The 21,073-nt window shown below is 46.4% G+C and overlaps 1 protein-coding gene across 1 annotated transcript in view; it reads right to left on the bottom strand.

Annotated features, from left to right (window-relative positions):
* Dmrt1 (doublesex and mab-3 related transcription factor 1) overlaps window positions 1–20,121 on the bottom strand; it is a 99,321-nt gene extending 79,200 nt beyond the window's left edge. The window contains exons 1-2 of the mRNA XM_021627701.2: window positions 19,768–20,121; window positions 15,876–16,059 (exon numbers count right to left, since the gene is read on the bottom strand). Coding sequence (XP_021483376.1) covers window positions 15,876–16,059; window positions 19,768–20,121 — 538 coding nt within the window. The remainder of the gene's footprint in view (window positions 1–15,875; window positions 16,060–19,767) is intronic.
* Between the last annotated feature and the right edge of the window lie 952 nt (window positions 20,122–21,073).

Raw genomic sequence — 21,073 nt, 5'->3', positions numbered from 1 at the left:
TATTTTGTTTTGGTGTGGGAACGCCCTAAATAAAAGCAGTAGGGCAAGAAATGCAGAATGCCACAAAAGGAACCCAACCCGTTGGCATGTGAGGTCCAGGATAAGGCCTGATGTGGATAACCTTCTTTTCCTTAAAAAGACTGCACAGAACTCTCTATAAGGGTGGCTAAATGCCATAGGACTCCTGAATTCACACAACAAGAAAAAACAGTATATTCATAACACACCCTACTGAGAAATATCTCTCAAGAATACAAAGAAGGTGGGAGAGATGGCCCAGTGGTTAAGAGCATTGATTGGCTGCTCTTCCAGATGACCTGGATTTGATTTCCAGCACCCACATGGCTGCTCACAACTGCTATAACTACAGCCTCAGGGCATTCAATGTCCTCTTCTGGCCTCTGTAGGCATCAGGCACATATGTTGTACGAAGAGATACATACAGATAAGCGCCCACACACATAAAATAAAGTAGTGGTAATATCAGTAATAAAAATAAAAAAGTTAATAAAAAATTTAAAGAGACTAAAACAATAGGGCGAAGACATCTCTCAACACCAATTACTTTACTTGCCCGGCGCACTTGTATCCAAAGGGTTACCTAGCTGGCTGGTAGGTCCCAGATACCGTGTGACAGGGGTCATGGGGCCTAGCAGGGTGTGTTCCAGACTGTGCTGTGACCTCCAGCCCTGCCACGCAATATACAAGTGATCTGAGGCAAGTTACGGAATCTCAATTTTCTCCTAAGTGGAAAAAAAATAGTTCCTATTTTACAGAGTTGTTGTAAAGGTTAAATGAAAATAATAAATAACAAAGCAGCTAAGACAATCTCTGCCACAAGGCAGACACTCAGTGAAAAAGAAAGCTGGTCACACTGGAATTACTACTTACACCTCCGGAAACTGAGCACCAGAATTGGAAATTAAACAAAATACACATTTAAGAAGGAAAGAAGAAAACCTACAGAATCAGGAAAATGTGATTCACACCCTCTGAGTCCTCTGTGTAGAACACTTCTTCCTGGCCATTCTGGCTCCTGGCGACAAAAACTAGCACTATTGAGAATGACATTTCTTTGCTTAATCACACTTCTTGGGCTTTGGGATTTTTTGTTTTGTTTTGTTTTTCCCCCCTCCCAGCCCTATTCAATTTCCCCCTGCTCCTGGATGCAAGCTTTTGTTCTCTGTCAAAATCCCCTCCACTGCTGTAAATAATCTCTCTCCCTCTTTTATATTACCTTTCAAATATTTATAGACTGTTATTCTCCTTCCCTCCGAGTCATACATCATTTTTGTTGCCCTTCTCCCAGACTCGTCCTAGTTTATCTACATCTTTTAGAGAAAAACAAACCCAGGTGCTTCATGATGGAGACGGCACACCCAAAGCCAACAGCCCCAACCAATACAGCCTCTTATTCAATGCCACATACACAAAAAAATAGTCTTTGATGTGCCTCTCACTCCCTTTCTCCAGGAGCTCATAATTCCATCTCTAAGATAACTCAGGAGAAAGTGATAAGGGATGATGGCAGGTCCTACAGTGGGATGCTGGGGAAGGTCCCCTCCTGCTAATGAGGAAGCAATTATCTGCGCTCTCCACTGCTTCTGCTTGTTAACTGGAGGCCCCCTACTGTATTCCGTGCCACAGCTTTCACCAAACAGCATCCTCGAGACCCTCTGTTGCTTTGTTAGACCCCAATGGGGGAAGAGATTAACACTGCTTACTTCCAAATAAATCCAAGTTTTGGAAGTGATATAAATAAAACTCCTAAAACTAAACAGAAACAGCTCACAGCCAGGCTGGCAGGTAAACAGGCCCTTTCTCAGTGGAGAGCTCTGAGACCCATCCAGTTCGGTTCCCTCACACGTCTTCTCGAAGATGACTCTGTCCCACGCCCACAGCACATCTGTGTGGAGGACCCTGCGTCTCACCCTCAGAGGCCTGTTCTAGGATGTGCCTTCCATCTCTACCTCCAGGGTGTTCCCCCTGAAGGTATGCTGAAGTTAACCTTCAAACCTCAGAACACCAAGCTGTGTGGCTGTACAACACTCCTTGAGACCTTTAGAAAGGATAAAAGATGGCTAACACCACACACATTATCAGTGAAGTTGGAAAAAAAAAAAAATCAGTCATGAAAAGGGGAAAGCTGACGTACAATCTAATGTGCCGGCTTAGTGCAGCTGAATGTGATGGGGAAGAAACACTCCTTATCTAGGAATATAACGGTTAGTGCTCATGCAGCTTAATTGGTAAATGTCTGTCTCTGCTTTATATATTTTTATTTTCTAGGTACAGGTGTTTCACCTGTGTGTGTGTGTGTCTATGCACCACATACATGCATCGCCCATGGATGCCAGAAGATGACATTTAGATAGCTTAGAATTAGAGTTACAGATGGTTGTGAGTCCGCATGTGGGTGCTGGGGGCTTGAACCTGAGTCCTCTGGAAAAGAAGCCAATGTCCTTAACCACTGAGCCACCTCTCCAGCCCTGTCATGCACCTTATTTATTTATTTATTTATTTATTTTTACAAAAACCAGTTTATGGCTGCATGACAGACTACACTCAGGCTCATTCAGCTGCTCATAACAAAAACTCATGTGAAATGTATGTTCTATGTCTTGCTTTTATATGTCATCACAGTCTGCAAGCTTGGTTTTTCAGTTTTTTGTTTGTTTGTTTGTTGTTTGTTTTTCACAGCAATAGCATATTTGATAAAAACTGCATATCCTAAGTATCTCGTGACAAATCCAGGAAAAGTACTTATTTTATTCACTTGAAATGGACACACAAACCAGTGAAATGGCCTTTAGAAGGGTATGTTAAGATTCTTCTAATGATGTATCTTCCCCTCCAGATACAAAATTATCAAAATAACAGCAAAATTCTTATTCTTTTCCTAAGTATCTTCAATCCTCAAGACCTTTGATCAAGCATTCACTATCTGCTGTTCTCTGAGTGGAGCCAGCATTGTAATGCAACTGACAACACTCCTTTCCAATTAATGCAAAACAGTAAAACGACTTTAAAATAGCGGGACAGCTGCAAAGTAAGAATAAGTTCCGCTTCTTTTAACCAGTTAGTCTCCATTAACATCTGAGTGGGCGGCAGTCACTACCCCCTTTTCAAAATCTGCAACTGAGAAACCAACCATCTTCAACTGAAATAGATTATTTTAAAAACTGCCCAAATCTCCCAAATGTCACATCTGAATCAAGCCGAGTCCACTTGAAGTCATTCACGTCCTGGGCTTCATCAACTTTGCACGTATCAGCTCCCTGCCATGCTCAGTCCCTTGCTTCCTGTCTCCTTCACTTGCTTCGTGGTTGCCAATGGACTAAACATGTACAGGACTATTGCTTCGCCAAGATTCCCTAAACAACATCGAAAATTAGGTACTCTTTCTTGCAGTACTTGGAATTGAACCCAGCACTCAAGCTACACCCCAGGCCACTGTGACAACTATTTATACAGCATTTACATGGCCACTGTGAGCCCTCTAGAGAAAATTTAAAGTACGAATACAACAGTTAGTCTAACCTGTCACCTGAGGAGCTCTAGAGCCACCTGGGAGATGACAGGCCTCTGGGCATCTCGTGAAGAATTACACTGGTTAAGCTTACTAAGATGGGAAGATGCGCCCACTGTAGCCGTGGCCACGTCTTAACTTTTAATCTTCTGTGGCTACAGCTGAACTAGGAGTTGAAGCTGAAAAAACAAAAACAAAGACCATATTGTAACCTGCCTACCTGTCTTGGACCATTTCCCCCACACACACACACACTGGCCTGGCTAAAGTGGCCTGATAAGATCTGAAAGTGGTGGTCTGGAGAGTTGGCTCAGTAGCTGAGAGCACTGGCTGTTCTCACAGAGGACTGGGTTTGATTCCCAGCATCCACGTGGTGGGTCACAACCATGCGTAACTCCAGTTCCAGAGAATCCAACACCCTCTTCTGGCCTCAGCAGACCCTACATACACGCAGCACACATACATGCAACACAGGCAAACACACATATAAATTAGAAATAACTCTTTTAAAATGGGAAAGAAAAAAAAAAGAGCACATCTTCTGGTCCTCTGCTTGCCATCCAGAACACTCAGTTCTATGGCTCCTCTTGTCTCTATCCTCTACAGACTTCCCAGGGCCAGTCTTAATGTACTTTCATGGTTTAGAACATCAAGTAGCAGGGGATACTGCAACACTTATGACGTAGGGTCTAGTTTTATAACTAATAAGAACGTACAGTATGTTAAGAGAAGAAATTCAAATAAGAAATGGGCAAAGGACAAGCATGGATTGTTCGCTGAAAAAAAATTCAAACGATACTCCAACACACTGAGCTGAGGGATGTTCCAAACCTCTGCTGCCTTCTGCCTCTCTCCTGCTGGGTGTGGCTTTTTCTATCTTGAAAGCTGCTACCTCCAGGCCACATGTATCGTGTGTGCCGCCTTCTGGGTGGCTTATCTGGGGTAGCCAGCAAAGCTCTCAACTCTTAAGGGTTAAAAAAAAAAAAAATCATCTCTTCATCCGAAGATTTTTGCATAATGGTATCTACCAAGTTCCTCTTGGTATTCAAGGTAACATCTTCACAGGACTGAGATTAGAGAGTGCACTTTTTCCTTAAAAAAAAAAATTACTTACGTGTGTGCGTGTTGGGGAGTAGGAATATGTGATAAGACATCTGACATTGGGGCTGGGAACTGAACTGCCATCCTCTGCAGGAACCGGACATGCTCTTCATCACTCACCCACCTCTCCCGGATACACTTTTCCCTATTTTTAGAGGTGGGAGGGTGTCCCTATGTAACTCGGACTGGTCTCCAGTTTGTAATCATGCTGCCTCAGGCAACACCAGGATCAGGGAAAAGTTCCACCACACGTAGCCTTTAAGGTCCCTTCATTGTGCTGACCATGCTGTAATATAACTGGTCACCTTTCAGTCTGGCAAAGCCCCAGCAAGAGCTTAGTCCCAGAGCTGCTGTGGCAGCCACTGTCTACCAAAACAACAGGTAACCTTACCTCTGAAACAGACCTTCCTGTTTCTACCATCACCTGTCCAAGCAGCTCCCCACTGAGCTTAGGCAAGAGCCTTCCATGAACCTCTGCTCAGCCACACACGGCAGCAGAGATCATAGACGAAAGTAAATCAGGCTACATGCTCACTGCTTCAACACTCCAGTGACTTTCCATGGCAATCTAATAAAATCTCAAACCCCCGCCTTGGCCTACACAGCCTAGGGTGATACAGCCCTCTAATGTCACCCTGTTCATGCCACTGCAGACACTGGCCAGCCGCCTGCTGTAAGCAGTCTCGTCTTACATGCACTCCCAAAGTCCCTGACTGGAACAGCTCTACCTCCAACTCATTTTTCCCAGAGGCTCTCCTGCCTGGGCCACACCATTGGGACATCCAGGGCACCACCTGATACCCTTCTCTTCTTAACACCACTTCATGAAAATATCTCAGCTTTATGCCTGTTTATCAAACACTCCACCCCTGGAAAAATAAGATGGCTGAGAAGCATGTGTTTCATGCAAAGCAAGACATCACATAACTTAGAATTCAGCCTGCCCAAAGAATATTCGTTAAATACATAAAATGGAGAAACGGAATGAAGGTAAAGGAGAAATCTGTTTGGACAGCAGACTCAGCAGCTGAGAACTCACTTTAGCAAATATTTATTGGTTCTTCATGAATAAAGCCCGCTCCACTGATTTAATGCATAGCCTGGGTTAGACACACACACACACACACACACACACACACACACACACACACCTTGAGCTCTGAGTTAAGGGAAAGTACAAAAAGAGGGAATAAGTGTGAAAATCAATACTGAAAGTCATGTGTTAGTACTCACTGAACTGACCTGACATTTGGCTGGATGAAGCAAGAGCACAGAATTCTTACTGCCAATAAACTTCAGAAAATCTGCTATAACTATAACACTGAATCGATATTTTCTTTTGACAACAAGCCAGCTATTTACAGTCTACTTTAAAAGTCACTTACCCACTTTGTTCTGGAAAGCAAGTTCAGTGGTTGTAAACTAAGATTAGCAATTATGAAGCTGGCCCACAGACCTAAGAGACTAGAGTAAACCTGGTTTGAAATGTAATTTGTTCAGCAACAGCAATCAATATTAATGGGAATTTTCACAAGGGAGTCAAAAACGTCCTGTGAATTTAATTTTTCTGTCAGGTACAAAAATGAAGCAGATATCTCAGATGGGGGCAGAAATACTCACATTGGTTTGTGAAAAACCAGAAAAAGATGTACAAGTAATCAAGAACCAGAAATAGAAACCAGCACTATGGAGGGTCACAGACTCCCTGCCTACTTTCCTTCCTTTTTTAAGACTGACTACATGCCGAGGCTTGGAATCCATAGGTCATTAGGCCACGCTATGACATTTACCATTCAAGCAGGTCACCTTCCCCAACACCCCACAAACATGCTCTTTGAGAGTCTTCACTACTCCAGAGGAATACATAAAAGAGAACAGACCCACAGAGAAGAAAAGAGAGAAGGCAGTGAGACAGTAAAACTGGGGAGTGGGAAGGAAATAAAAAGGATGCTGGAAGGGATGAAAAGTGTCTTAACACAGGGACAGTTTTCAGGTGATTTCAAAGGCTGTGATGCGGGGAAGAAAGCAAGCGGAAGCTGCCCCAAGGAGCTGTCCACAGCCAAAAGTCAGCTAATGGGGGGAGCACCAGGCTATTGTTTAATAAGAACAGAGTTCATTGGAAGCAGCTCTTGGTTGCCATGCAAGGGGGTAAAGAGAGAGAGAGAGAGAAAATAATAATAGCAACAAAATGTCCAGATTACATAGGCAAGAGGAGGAGGGGAAGTCCCTGCCTGGGAAAGTTCAGGGTTGCCAGTAGAGTTGCCAGCCACGCAAGGTAGGGACTGAGGAATGCTGGGAAAACCTGGCGCTACTGGTCCTGGGCCTGAAGCACACCATTCCAGCCTTTTGTTAGTAGTAAGTGAATAACGGCATAGATTGTCTTCTGGCTACTTCCTGCTGACACTGGGGCGGCGCTGTAGGGAGATCAAAAGGCTGAAATGCTGGCCAATGAACCTAAATGTATATACTTTAACTTGCCTTATATGAAAAGCAGTCCAAGCTCCTCATTTTTCAATTACAGAAAAAGGGAGGCATGTTAGTATTTAGGCAGCCTGCTTCTGGGTCCAGGATGGCCAAGGCTACACAGAAAAGCCCTGTCTTAAAAAACAAACAAACAAAAAGCAAAAGGTACACATCTTATTTCGTATTTCATGACAGTTATTTTAAATGTCCAAACTAAGCTAATCTGCATAAAGATAAAAATAAATTAGCGGATAAGGAGTAACCACCAATCAGTCTGATTATTTCACAACCCTGCTAAATTACTAAAAACATGAACTTTAAAATTAAGCTGAGTACAGACAAGCATGCGTGCATGGTGTGCGTAATAATCCTCTCTGTTCTCAGCTGTGGACCCGAAGCAGCCACCTCTCACCAGCTCCCGACACTGTGACTTCCTTGCACAGGTGGCCCCTAACCTGGAATGACGAGCTAAAATCAACCCTTCCTCCCCTAAGTTGCTTTCTGTCGGGGGATTTTGCCACTGTAGCAGAAATGAGACTAGAAACTGGCAGAGCACTGTGGCAGAGCGTTGGGGTTCACAACCCCCACACCTGTGTAGAAGCTGAACGCGGCGGTGCATGCCCGAAACCGCAGCCCTGGGGGCGGGTGAGAGATCCCTGCAGCTCTCACCGGCCAATCCGGCCAAAAGGTGAGCTTCAAGTCTTCCAGTTCAGCAAAGAGACCCTGTCCCAAAACATACGGTACAAAGTGACTGAGGAAGACACTGATGGACACCTCTGGCCTCCACGTGTGCACATAAGTAAGTAAACATAAAGAAAAAAGCAAAATAATTTAGAATTTCTACGCGCGCGCACACACACACACACACACACACACACACACACACACACAGGACTCAGTTTTCTTCCCATGTCGGTTCTGGGGATTGAACTCACGTCATCAGGCTTGGCAGCAAGTGCCTTTATCTGCTAAGCTATCCCACCAGCTCTAAATTGAATTTTCAATCATTTAACAGTTGTTGTTATTGTTTTAATTCTATAGGAAATACACAACGGAAGTCAGTGTTTTTACCCTGACAATGTCTGTAGGTGAGTTTATGATCACTTGTGTTTTAAAACACACCTTAACCACCACTTATTGATTCATTCTGAGGTGGTTTACTGACCATTGACCATAAAAGCCAGATATTGTACTGTTTGTAGAAGGATAAAATAAGTGGTTGAAATCTTTGCCCTCAGGCCTTTTTTTTTTTTTTTTTTCTAATCACAGACCGCTGTAAACCAGTTAAAACTCTTATGTGCTTTATATGCTGTTGTAAAACTTACTTGCGACCTTAAATTCTGTATTAATGGTTCTCGTGACTTTAAATATCCTTCCTGGGCCAAGGCAGGATGATCGGCTACCATCTCTGCAGGTTACAGTGGAAACTGTGTACTAAAATACTACACAGAAAATTTCCCCCAGGGCAATTCAGTGGTCAGATCTGAGGCGTAAGAGGCTATAAACAAGATGGCCACCACCACCTAGTGGTTTTTTTGTTTGTTCGGCTTTTGGTTTTTTGTTGTTTTTTTTGTTTGTTTGTTTTTTTTCCCAATTCGGCTTCCCAACTGTTGCTCCCACGTAGGCTGTCTGGAAGTCAGGAAATCTCTTTCACTCTAAAAGTAAAATCTGAGAATGTTTTCATCTGAAGGCTGCTAAACTAACTTCCGGCCCATCTTACTCACATCTCCAGTCTTTAAAGATGAGCTCCCTACCCAGTCTGTTTAAGTTGCTTTTACAGCCATCTGAATGAAACACTTCCTCCCTTACGAAGTTGAAAAGCTGCAGATTAGAAACTAAAATGCTGTTTTCAATTTCTGAAACCCCAGAGAAAAGGCTTAGGACAATGAAAAGGCACTCTGTAGAACAATGTAATGGTGGCTACGTATCTGTTGAGATCCACAGAGTGGATGGCACCAGGAGCGGATCTGCATCACATGTACCAGGTGATGGAGGTATCAAAGGACAGGCTCATTAACAAGTCCACTACTTTGACCAGGGCTTTAGCTAGAATGAAGGAGACTATGCCGCAGAAGGGCCAGAGGACATATGACAACCTCTATACTACGTCTCCATCTTGAGGCAAACCTAAAACTACACTTTAAGAAAGGGTTTGTTTTTCTTAAAAAGAAATAATAATAATAATAATCCATCTCTTTACTTGCTAAATCAGCCATTGGCACACACTTTTTAATCCCAGCATTCTCGGGTGACAGAGGCAGATCAATCTCTGAGTTCCAGGGCAGCACAGTCTACAGAATGAGTTCTAGGACAGAGAGGGCTGAAAACAGACACAGAAAAACCTGGTCCCAAAAACCCAGAAACAAAAAATAAAATCATCATTCCTCTTTGCAAAAAAAATGTGTGCAGGGCACTGCATATCCACATTGCTAGAGCCCAGGTCTGCTGTGTGCTCTCCAAAGAGCAGAAAGGTCCCTTCCACAGTTAGGCACCGACCTGGGTGACCCAACTCGGGAAGAGTTGTGAATCAGAGCCTCTGGGCTCCACATAGGCAGGAGCTCCCTGGGAGAGCCCCAGACCTTAGGGCAGACACAGGGCAGAGCTTGATCTGGGGGAGGGTGGATATGTGTGTGGATGGAAGTCCAGGATGCTCCAGAAGGGAGAGCCCAGGAGAGATAACATTCAGGTCCTCACAAAGGCCAGGCATGCAGGACCCAGTGCTCCACAAGGCAGCCCTTCATCTGACAGCTGCACAGTAAAGGAGAGGTGAAGGGCCGCACAGGGCTCAGGGAATGCCCTGGGTAAAATGATATTCCACTGACAGAGGGTAAAAGGAAAAAGAGAAATGCTGGCTGCAAGCTTTCAGGGGGGAAAAAACCTCAATTTATGCTAAAAACTCAAAAGATAAAATCATAGGGGAAAAATGCTGGGATTGCTATTTTAAGTCACTGTCCTTTAACCCCCCCCCCCCCCCAAAAAAAAAAAAAGAGTTCTTGGGAAGGAGCCATTTCCTAATCTGTAGTATGCCTGCTGGCATAAGAACCAACAATGCACGGGGAATTTGTTCAAAAGGCCATTTGAATCCTACACTGATCCTATACAGTAATCCCTACCCGAAATGACAGGAATCTAATAGCTATTACTTGAAGTCCACCTCATTCAACCCGTGGTTAGTCTTAGCCAGTTCCTGACTAAGGACTACAGAGTATCCCTTGGTCTATGCCCTGCTGCTCAGAGGCCTCAGTTCCTCAGTAGAAGAGCCTTAGCCTGGTAAACCAATTTCCTTTGAAGTGTCCTTAAAATTCAGTTAATAGCATATCCTAGGCGTATCTGAAAGACGCTCAACCATAAATCAAGGACATTAGCTCCACCATGTTCGTAGCAGCTTTATTCATAATAGCCAGAATCTGTAAACAACCCAGATGTCCTCCACGGAGAAATGGATAAAGAAATTGTGGTACATTTACACAATGGAATACTGCTCAGCAATGAAAAACAAGGAAATCATGAAATTGCTGGTAAATGGATGGAAATAGAAAAGATCATCCTGAGAGAGGTAACCCAGAAGCAGAAAGATACACATGGTATATACTTCCTAATAAGTGAATATTAGACATATAATATGGGATAAACATACTAAAAAGTTCAGTCCTAAGGAAGCTAAACAACAAGGAGGACCCTAGAAAAGATACTTAATCCTTATTCAGAAGGGCAAACAGGATCGACATTGGAAGCAAAAGAAGAAGGGGAACAGGGCAAGAGCCTTCCACAGAGGGCCTCTGAAAGACTCTACCCACCAGGGTATCGAAGCAGAGGCTGAGACTCATATCCAAACTTTGGGCAGAGTGCAGGGGATCTTATGGACAAAGGGGGAAATAGAAAAACCTGGAGGGGACAGGAGCTCCACAAGGAGACCAACAGTGTCAAAAAAATCCTGGGCCCATGGGGCCCTGCAGAAACCAATGTTCCAACCAAGAGCCATGGATGCAGAGGACCTAGACCTCCGCTCAGATGTAGCCCATAGGCAGCTCAGTCTCCATGTGGGTTTCCTAATAAGGGGAGCAGGGGCTGTCTCTGACTTGGACTCAGTGGCTGGCTCTCTGATCACCTCCTCCTGAGTGGGGTGCAACCTTGCCAGGCCACAGAGGAAGAAAGGATGCAGCCACTCCTAATGAGACCTGATAGTCTAGGGTCAGATGGAAGGGGAGGAGGACTTCCCCTATCAGTGGACTAGGGGAGGAGCATAGGGGAAGTAGATGGGGGAGAGGGGAATGGGAGATGAGGGAAGGGGGTACAGCCAGGAAACAAAGTGAATAAATTATAATAAATAATAAATTTAAAAAAGAAATGGCAAAAAAAATTCAGCTAATAGTCTTGACAATAATTCTCAAGCCTTCTCACTCACAGTTGGCAGTTTAAGGAGCCAAAAGGAGATAACTGAGATTCAAGGACAAAAAGAAAAAAAAAAAAAAAAAAGGCCAAGTGAGAGGCCTTGCAAACACAACAGGAGTTTAGTTCCAGGCCCCTGGGGAGCCAGACTGGTAGGGGGAGGGGCTGGAGGGTTGCTATGCCAGGACCATGCCTGCCATTTGTTTTTTGTTTTGTTTTGTTTTGTTTGTCTGGGTTTGGTTTTGTTAGTTAAATCACTTCCAACTCTGCCCTCCCACATCTGTATAACTTTTAACACTAAGCTATTAAGAATTCCAAGCAGGACTGGAGAAATGGCTCAGTGATTAAGAGCACATGTATTGCTCTCACAGAGGACCAGAGTTTGATCCCACCCCAGGCGGCTCACAACTGCCTTGTGACTCAACCCCCAGGAAGACCCGATGCTCTCTGGCCTCCATGGGCAGCCACACTCACGTGCACAGACCCCCACCCCACACGTATATATAATTAATTAAAAATGAATCTTTAATAAGTCTGATCTGTATTAAGCGTATTAAAATACACATTAAATTATGTAAGCATTGCACTCACATATACAGCAAGCACCAGAAACTTTTTTTGTGCAGCAAGTTTTATTGGAATGATGGGTGGGAACTTTAGGCTGGACTCAAAGAACATGATCTTTCAGTATACAGTTTTTTCAGAGGTATGTGAGTATGTGTTTAAGTAAGCCAGTGTGTGTGTGTGTGTGTGTGTGTGTGCGTGCGTGTAATCTAGAGACTGATGTGTATGGGTGTGGGTGGGTCGTGTGTGTGTGTGTGTGTGTGTGTGTATGTAAGCCAGAGGCGTGTGTATGTGTGTGTGTGTGTGTGTGTGTGTGTGTGTATGTGTGTGTATGTATGCAAGTCAGAGGCTGGTGTATGTATGTGTGTGTGTGTTTGTGTATAATCCAGAGGCTAATTGTATGCTTGTAAACCAGAGGCTGGTGTGCATGTATGCATGTTTGTATAAGCCAAAGGCTGGTGTGTATGTGTTTGCCTGTATGTATGTTCACCATCTGAGTGTTTTATGTGCATGGGTGTTGGACAAGTAAGTATGGACACACATGCCTGCAGAGGTCAGAAGCAGGCATCAACTCCTCTGGAACAGTTCCAGTCATTTGTAAGCCACCATGTGGGGACCGGAAACTGATCCTTCATTTCCCGTAAAAGTGGCAAGTGCTCCTAACCACTGAGCCATTTCTCCACGACCTCAGCTTCACTTTTTGAGAGAGGGTCTCTTACTAAACTTTTAGCTAGGCTGGCTGACCAGAAAGCTCCACAGAGCCACCTGTCTCTGCTCCTTCCCCCGGCACTATGCTGCAAACACACACTACCACACAGAATGGGGGTACTCAGGTCCTCACACTTACCCAGCATGCACTGTACCCACTGTGCCATCTCCCTGGTGTGTGTGTGTGTGTGTGTGTGTGTGTGCGCGCACGCGCGCGCGGGCATCAAGTGCATGCTACAGCTCATGTGTGGAGGTTAGAGGAGAACATTTACGAATCAATTCCTTTCACTATGGGTTCTCAGATCATCAGGCTTGCATGAGGCAAGCCATTTTAACCATCAAGTCACCTTAGTAAACCAGTATCTACCATCTGCCGGCCTAAGTCAAGTTTGAAAACTGTTCTAAGTACATACCATGAACATCAAATTCAAAGAAAAATAAAGAGCACTGTTTTGGTTTATACGTTTTTTGTTTTTTTGTTTTCTTTATATTTGTGCCAAGACTGACAGAAAACAAACCCTTCCTATAGAAATCAGATGTCAGGTCTGTCTTTCCCTTGGCTGTGCAGTGTGATTATCCCACAACTCTAAACAGAAGGCAAGCCTGGCCACACAGGCAGAGAGCACAGAGCCTAAACTGCAGACTGAGTACCTGGGGGCGGGAGGGGCCGGGACAGGGAACAAATGCATCACTGCACCTCCCATCCTCGGCCTATAATCCCATCACCATGCACAGGGAGCACTGCTGCCTTTTCCTTTGTTAGTCACAGGACCTCCAGTGACACAAACACAGACACACACACTGCCTCTGTAAGGCGCACTTACCCTATCCTGTCCAACAGTTAGGACTCATCGGCAGACAGCCCCCACCCCCCACCCCCTCCCATTTTAAAGATGTGGAAACAAGAAAGCCCAGAGAGCTCGAGCAAGTTATCTAAAGTTGTGCACCTACCAACCAGGGGCTGAGTAATGTGATCCCAAATGGTTAAGCCCAGCCAACAGCCTGAAAGCTTGGTTAAGGCGGTATACGGCACAAGGTTGGGTTTCATGGGGCCACGGCAGACCCTGAAGATACACTGAGACTCTCCGCAGCTCTCCTACCCGAAGTTTGCCTTGCTGGGGTTTCACCTACCTGAGATCAAGCATGGTCCAGTAGTATTAAATGAAAAACTGCAGAAATAAATAATCCATAAGTTTTAAATAATTGTATTGTAATACGTTGTTACGACTGTTATTAACTGTTATTAACGGTTACTAATATCCTGCTATGCCTAATTTACAAAACTTTGTCACAGGTATGTATATACAGGAAAGCATTGTGTCTATGTGTGTGTGTATGTGTCTATGAATGAGCATGTGTAAAAGTGTGTATGTGTGTGTTCTGTGTCTGAATTTGTATTCATGTCTGTATGTGTGCAGGTGTATCTGTATGTATTTAAGAGTGTATTTGAATGTGTGAATACACACTTGTGTTGTTCCTGAAATGTGTATAAATATATATGTGGATAAGTTTATTTTTATATATGGTGCATGCATGTGTTTGTGTATTTGTATGTGTGCATGTGCATATTTGTGTGTTTGCATGTATGTGTATGTACATGTGTGTATATATGTGCTTGTTTGTGTATATGTTTTATGTGTATTTGTATGTGCTTGTGTGTCTTGTGTGTGTATGTGTCTGTATGTGCATGTATTTGTGTGTATGAATGTACCTGGGCATGTGGTTTAGCACTTCCTTTAGGCTCAAGCACTCACCTGGGTTTTGAAACATATGCTCCATGGATACTGGGGCACTACTTACTTAACTGTCAGAAACTCCTGAACTCAAAGGAACACTAGCAGGTTTCTTAAGTAGTCCTGCTTTCCACCAGGTGGCCGTGGCAGCCATGCATGCCTAATCTCAGCACTCAGGAAGCAGAGGCAGGCCGATCTCTGCGAGCCTAAGGCCAGCCTGCTCTACAGGCGAGTTCCAGGACAGCCAGGGCTACACAGAGAAACCCTGTCTCAAAAAACAAACAAACAAACAAAAACAAAACGTACAAACAAAAAAAAGAGTATCCCTGCTTTCCAAACTGACACCATCAACTTTGTGTGTGTGCACGCACATGAAAGAGGAGAATAAACACATGTGTAGGTGCCTGTGGACACCAGAAAGGGGCATTAGATGTTCAGGAGTTGGAGTCACAGGCAGTGGCAAGCCGGCTGAGAACTGAACCTCTGGAAGAGCATCAAGTGTTCTTGGCCGCTGAGCCATCTCTAACCCACTATCATTACCTCTTTGAGGGGCAGAAGTGTATTCTTGGCTGTCTAGTCCTGGGCCATACATGGCTACTGAGGACTTGCACTGTGACCACGCCCTGGAGAAGCCAGGTTTTCTCCCTGTACTCCTGGAAGATAGCTTTAAACCACAGGGCTGGAGGCTCCCACAGCAGACCACGAGCACTCCTCTACTGTGGGTCTTCGGGGTTTACTGAGAACACGGGATTCCGAAGGCAGATGGGCTGATTCAGACTTCCTAGTCCAATCAATTAGCTCCCACCTCTGCTGTCAAGCATGTTACAAAGTATACTGCCCTCCATGACAGGGGCTCTGGGGAAGACATGAGATGAATTTGCCTGTACACAGCCCCTGGAATGGCCTTCAGCACACAGAGGGCAACACAAGCCAGCATACATGTCCCCATGCCCACCCCACTGTTCCCTCTCAGCCTTATTCAGATGTGAAATCTAGAAGCTGCCTCCTCAGACACTTTCCCCTAAGGGGGAGAGAGTCCTTGAAGGAGAAAGAAATGTCCAGTTCCAGAAAACGAAGACTCCGAGCTCCCACCCAAGAGGACCGCAGAGTGGACAGAGATGACACATAAACAATCTCACTTCTCCCCGGTGTTCTGGGATTCCTGCTGATGAAAAAGGAATCAAAGTGGTCCATGCTTCCCTTCTACAATCCCTGGGCATCTTGGGAAAGAGCCAAAGACAAAGCAGCAGAGGCCGAAATCCTTCAGGAAACTGCTGACTGATGGAAGCCTCACCTGGAGCTCTGGGAGGTCCTGAGACTGTTTACACGGCTACCACCCTCCTTTGTCCCTCGTGTGAGTCCCATGGGAACCCACACCCCCGTGTTACCTGAGGCAGCAGAGGAGGGGGTGCTGGGCGGCGGAGGCTGGACCGAGCTGCTGCTCTCGGCCATCAGGCACGGGTTGCTGATGCTATTCTCTCTCTTGACAAGCAGCTCAGCTGCGCTGGGCAGCGGGATGGGGTGGCTGATGCCCAGCTCCTCTTCCTGGGCCTGCTGTCTCCTCAGGGCCACCTGGAAGCACAGAGCAGCGGGTCACCCTCCAGCAAAGCATGCTCACCTGCAAAGTTCTGCAAAACTTCCGTGGTTCCCCAAGTGTCCGTCAGCAGGGCATAAGCAGCTCATTTCTGCCTCGTCTATTCACCTGACGCCCTAGGTGTGCAGCCTAGTCACCATCTGTCTACCTGACACAAGCTAGAGTCACTGGAGAGGAGGAAGGCCACTTGAGTAAATGGCTCAGTAAGATTGGGCTACAAGGCAAGCCTATATAGAACATTTTCTCAATAAGTGATTGGTGTGGGGGGGGTTCAGCCTACTGTGGGTGATGCTGTCCCTGAGCTGGTGGTCCTGGGTTCCGTAAGAAAGCAGGCTGAGCATACCATGAGGAGCAAGCACGCGACATCAAGACAAAATGTGCTAGACACTCTGACATGTGCATATTGAGTCCACAGAGAAAAGTTCAAACCAAAATAGTTCTATATGTCCGTAATCCCAGCATTCAGCAGGTTGAAGCAGGAGGATCAAGAGTTCAAGGCAAGCCTGTGCTATCACAACGTGGAAAAAGAAAAAAAAAAAAAAAGACTTCAAAAACGTAAGCACGAGATGCGAAGGATTCTAGCAGAGCTGTGAAGAATGGGGTGAGCAGGGTTGGAAAATGCCAGAGAAACAGCGGAACAACCTGGAAGAAGACCCATCAGGGACTGCTTGGCAACCCCCGGAGAGCCCTGACTCCCAGGGCAGGATGGGGCTAGTGGAGAAGGGGCTAGAACCTGGGGCTGAACTCTCTGGAGCTGCTGGTGAGGCTTCGGGGAGTTCAGGCAGGAGGACCAGCTAGGCCTGAAGAAAGAATCTAATGTGCTTTTACTAAGTTCTGTACCTGTCTTTTCAATAACATTTGTTAAACAACATTGGGTCCCAAAAAGGCTTAAAGAGAAAAACAAGTGTTTTGTTTACTAAATGTAACAAAACCAGAAGACTTTCTCTGGAAATTGACCTTTGATGATATAACAGTCTGAGAAAGTAAAAGTACTGATACCCTCTGAGGCCCAAAGAACAAAGGTAAAATCAAATGCTAAATCAAAAACACAACTCCATGGACCAGGAACACAGCTCTGTGCTCCACGCTTCATGTATGAAGCCCTAGGCTCAGCATGGAAGACTTAAGAAAAAAAACAAAACCTGTAAGCGGGCCAGAGACATGGCTCTGCGGGTAAATGCTCTCATAGTTAATTTTGTGGTCCTTAGTTCAATCCCTACAACCCACATTAAAGGCAGGAAGAAGGAGCCAACTACACAAAATTGTCCTCTGCCCTCCACACACACACCCCGTGCCCAACACAATTAACTTTTAAAAGCCTCAACTATAACCAGTGTATTTAAAACCTACCATCCACACTTAGCTGATGAGCGTGGAGGTTTTACTCATAACCACAGGAAGCTTTAACTTTGAATGCAAGGCCTTAAATAAGCAGTTATTAAGACTAAATAAGCGTAAGACTTGGGGCTGGTTGGTTGGTTGGTTTTGTGTTGTTGTTGTTGTTTACAGTAACCAAGAGGCTTAGAAATAGAGTAGCAATGGCTTCAGCCTGAAGCTGCTACCATTGCAACCTTCTGAAGCATATCAACACATACCTACACAAACCCCATGCCCTGGATACCCCAAAGGCACAGTTTAGCTATACCATAAACCTTTTCAAAGACCTTCTCTGTTAAGAAGGGAAGGGGTAGCAACTGATTAAAGACGCAATTATTTTCAACTTATGTTTAGTATCTATTTCCAATTATTTACAAGTGAGCAAAGACCAGTTATTATTTGGATTTTTAAAGGATTTGTCTTGAATTTAGCACCATATTCCTGATGTGAAAAGACCTAATAGCCCCATCCTGTAATTTTGAATTGCTTTTGTTTTCCTTTGGTTTTTAATTTAAATGATCGCTTATTTTGATTATGTTTTTTTTTCATGTATTTCTGTGTGAGTATATCAAATTACTTAGAACTAGAGCTACAGTTTTGAGCTGCCTTGTGGGTGCTGGGAATTGAACCTAGGTCCTCTGGAAGAGCAGCCACTGCTCTTAGCCGCTGAGCAATCACTCCAGCTCTTGCTTTTATTTTTAACTCAGTTTTCAATCACCTCAAAATTAGCCCTCTAATGAAGGTGATTCAAAATCAGTCTCCATTGAAATAAATATTTTATTCATCTGAGGAAATGCCTTCCAACCACACTCTCTTCACACTACATAATCCAACTATTAAGTGTCCCTAATGTTTTTAACCTACAAGTATAATTTAGAAGTCCTTATGTTTTATAATCTCACTGTAACGCTATCAACTTAATACGGAGCATATTCTTTTCATTCTTTACAGATTACGCTAAACCGTCTTTTAAGAAACTAAGGAAAACTATTTTTTCCTTAGGTTCACAATATGTGAAGCCAAAGTACCTATAATTTAAGGCATATTTTTTAAAGTGTAACGCCCATAGGGGTGTATAATCTTTAAGCGTTTGTGCAGTCCTGTTCAACCTTCTCATCTACATCCCTTTCAAAAGATGTTCGTCTTTAGCAAACATTTCTTTATCTTTTCATTTTAAATAACCTGCCTTAAGATGAAACAACATTTAGGGGGAAAGAATGTATATTATTGCCTTTTAAAAAGTCCTTTAGGATACCGACATTTAACTATTCCCGTCCAGATGCTTAAATTACTAGCCTGCTGTTTTGTTCAGGCTTTTTTTTTTTTAAAGGAACGATCTACAGAGCTTCAAACTGGCACCTCCTCCCTGCACCTGTATTTTTTTCTTTTTCTTTTTCTTTTTTTTTTTTTTTTTTTTTTTTTTTTTTAATTCTTAAGCATGCCCAGAACATTTTCAAAGTAATCTGAACTGGGGTAACCTGGGTCGGGGCTGCAGGTCTGCAAACGCCAGCTGGCTTTTTCGGACCGCTCAAAATGGCCGAGGCGCTCGCCCCGGTCCGCGGGGCGAACCCGGAAAGTGCGCCAGCAGAGGCGCGAACACGCGGCGCTCCCGCCCACCGCGAGGACTTTTCCAGAAGCCCCGGGAGCAGCGCAGCCCCGTGCCACCAGGGTGAAAGCTGGTCCGTAAGCCTCCCTCCCTTCCGCCCACCCGGCGGCTCCTTACGCGGACCGCCAAGCCGGGGACCCCAGAGGGTCTCGCCCCCGCACCTCTCTATGTGCGCAACGAGCGGTTGGGGCCGTGGGGAGCGAACCCCTCAAGTTCCAGTCTGGAGCTGGAGTTTAAAGTCCCGGCAGCCCTCCCGGTGGAGCAAACTCCGCCAGTTTCCTAGCAATGCCCGGAGCTCGGCATGCCTGCATCGACGCCCCGATATCCCTGCTCGGTGGGCGCGGTCCCGGGCTCCGGGGAACCTCGTGCCTCTGCGCCCCGGGAGACCGTGGGGCCCGCGTACTTGGCGAACCCCGAAATTCAGGGTCAGGATGGAGGGAGCCCGGAGCGGAGTTAACCAAGCCGCTGGGCTCCCGAGGGCGCGGGTGCGTGCGCACGGCCCGAACCGGCATCACCGCCCCGAGCCCCCCGACGACCCGCACCATCCCTGGGCCAGGAGGGTCCCCGGCTCCCCACCGTGCCCGCCCCGCCCCGCCCCCCAGGCGTCGGGAGGCCGCGGCCCGCCCGAGCCCGCCGGCGGTCCCCGCGACTTCGCCGGCTTCGCGGGGAGCTGCGCGCCGGTGCCCCGGGAGCCCGCACTCACCTGCGCGGCCATCACGCGCTGCCGCTCGGCGATCAGGCTGCACTTCTTGCACTGGCAGTCCCGCCACATGCAGAAGCGCTTGTGGCCCTTCAGCGGCGACGCGTAGCCGTGGTTCCTGCAGCGAGCGCACTTGGGCAGCCTCGGGGACTTCTTGCTGCCGGAGCCCAGCCCGGACGCCCCGGAGCCCGAGGCGCCTCCGCTGCCCCCCGCACCGGAGCCCCCGGCCGTTCCCGTTCCCGCCATGCCTCCGGCAGCCTTGCCGTAGCCGCCGGCTTTGCCCTGCGGCGGGGCCCCGGGGGCGTGCGGAACCTCCGTCGGTGTAGACGGCTTGCTAAAAGTGTCGTCGTTAGGCATGGAGCTTCGTCCTCTGCTCGCGGATCTACCCAGCAGGCTCGGAGTCCGGGAGGCGGGTGCACCGCGGCTGGACGTGCAGTCCAAATGGAGAGCTCGAGCAGTGGGTGGGGGGTTGTAGCTTTTTTTTTCTTTTCTTTTGGCGCGCCTCGAGCGGGACTTTTGGATACTTTTCAGAACCTTCCGAGGATTGCGTAGGCGGGAGAGGGAGCTGCGCGGCGTGGCCACGCCCACTGTCCGCCCCCCCCCCCCAACTCTGTCCACTGCGTTTCTCCTGGGTGCAGGCTTGCACCAGCTGCACGCAACAGCGTTGCTGCAAAATTGCTACAAATCACCGCGGTGTGCAAGGCACCAGCACGAGCTCTCTCTGAGCTCCTTGCTCCAAGGAATGGAGCTGAGTGGTTCCCATTGCTCGCAGGAGGTGCAGACCACCCCGTGTGGTTGACTAGCTCTCTCCTCTCACCGCTAAGCCCCAGGGGAGGCCCCTTGGATAACAGAGACAGCCAGCAATTTTCTTTCCCCCACCCCACCCCCGCCCTCCCGTAAGCGTGAGACGGGAGGTTGAAAGTCTTAAGAAAAGCCAAGTCCGTGTTTATGTCAAATAAAGATCCTCAGTGCATGGATCTCGGGCGCCCCAAAAGTTAAAGGCCGAGGCGTTCTGCCTCCCACCTGCCTCCTACACCCCTGTTTGTTTGCGCACAGGATTTCTACCACCTGGCTCCAGATAAAGGTCGTGTCAGCTCTTTCAGCTCTAGCCTTCCTTGCTTCCCGCTGTAGGTGTAGCTAGACCGCTTCTGCCTTTGAAGCAAGCAGCTTCGTTTAGGGCTTTGCAGGCCTGTGGTTCTTAAAAACTGAATTTGGCATGCGTGTGGCACTTAAAATTTGGCGGGGCATAGTGTCTCAGGCCCTCACCTGAAAGGCTGAAGCAGAAAACAACACTGTGAGTGAGCTCAAG

The sequence above is a fragment of the Meriones unguiculatus genome, chromosome 1 (assembly GCF_030254825.1).
Source record: "Meriones unguiculatus strain TT.TT164.6M chromosome 1, Bangor_MerUng_6.1, whole genome shotgun sequence".
NCBI lineage: Eukaryota > Metazoa > Chordata > Mammalia > Rodentia > Muridae > Meriones > Meriones unguiculatus.
This window is presented reverse-complemented; position numbering and strand designations above follow the sequence as displayed.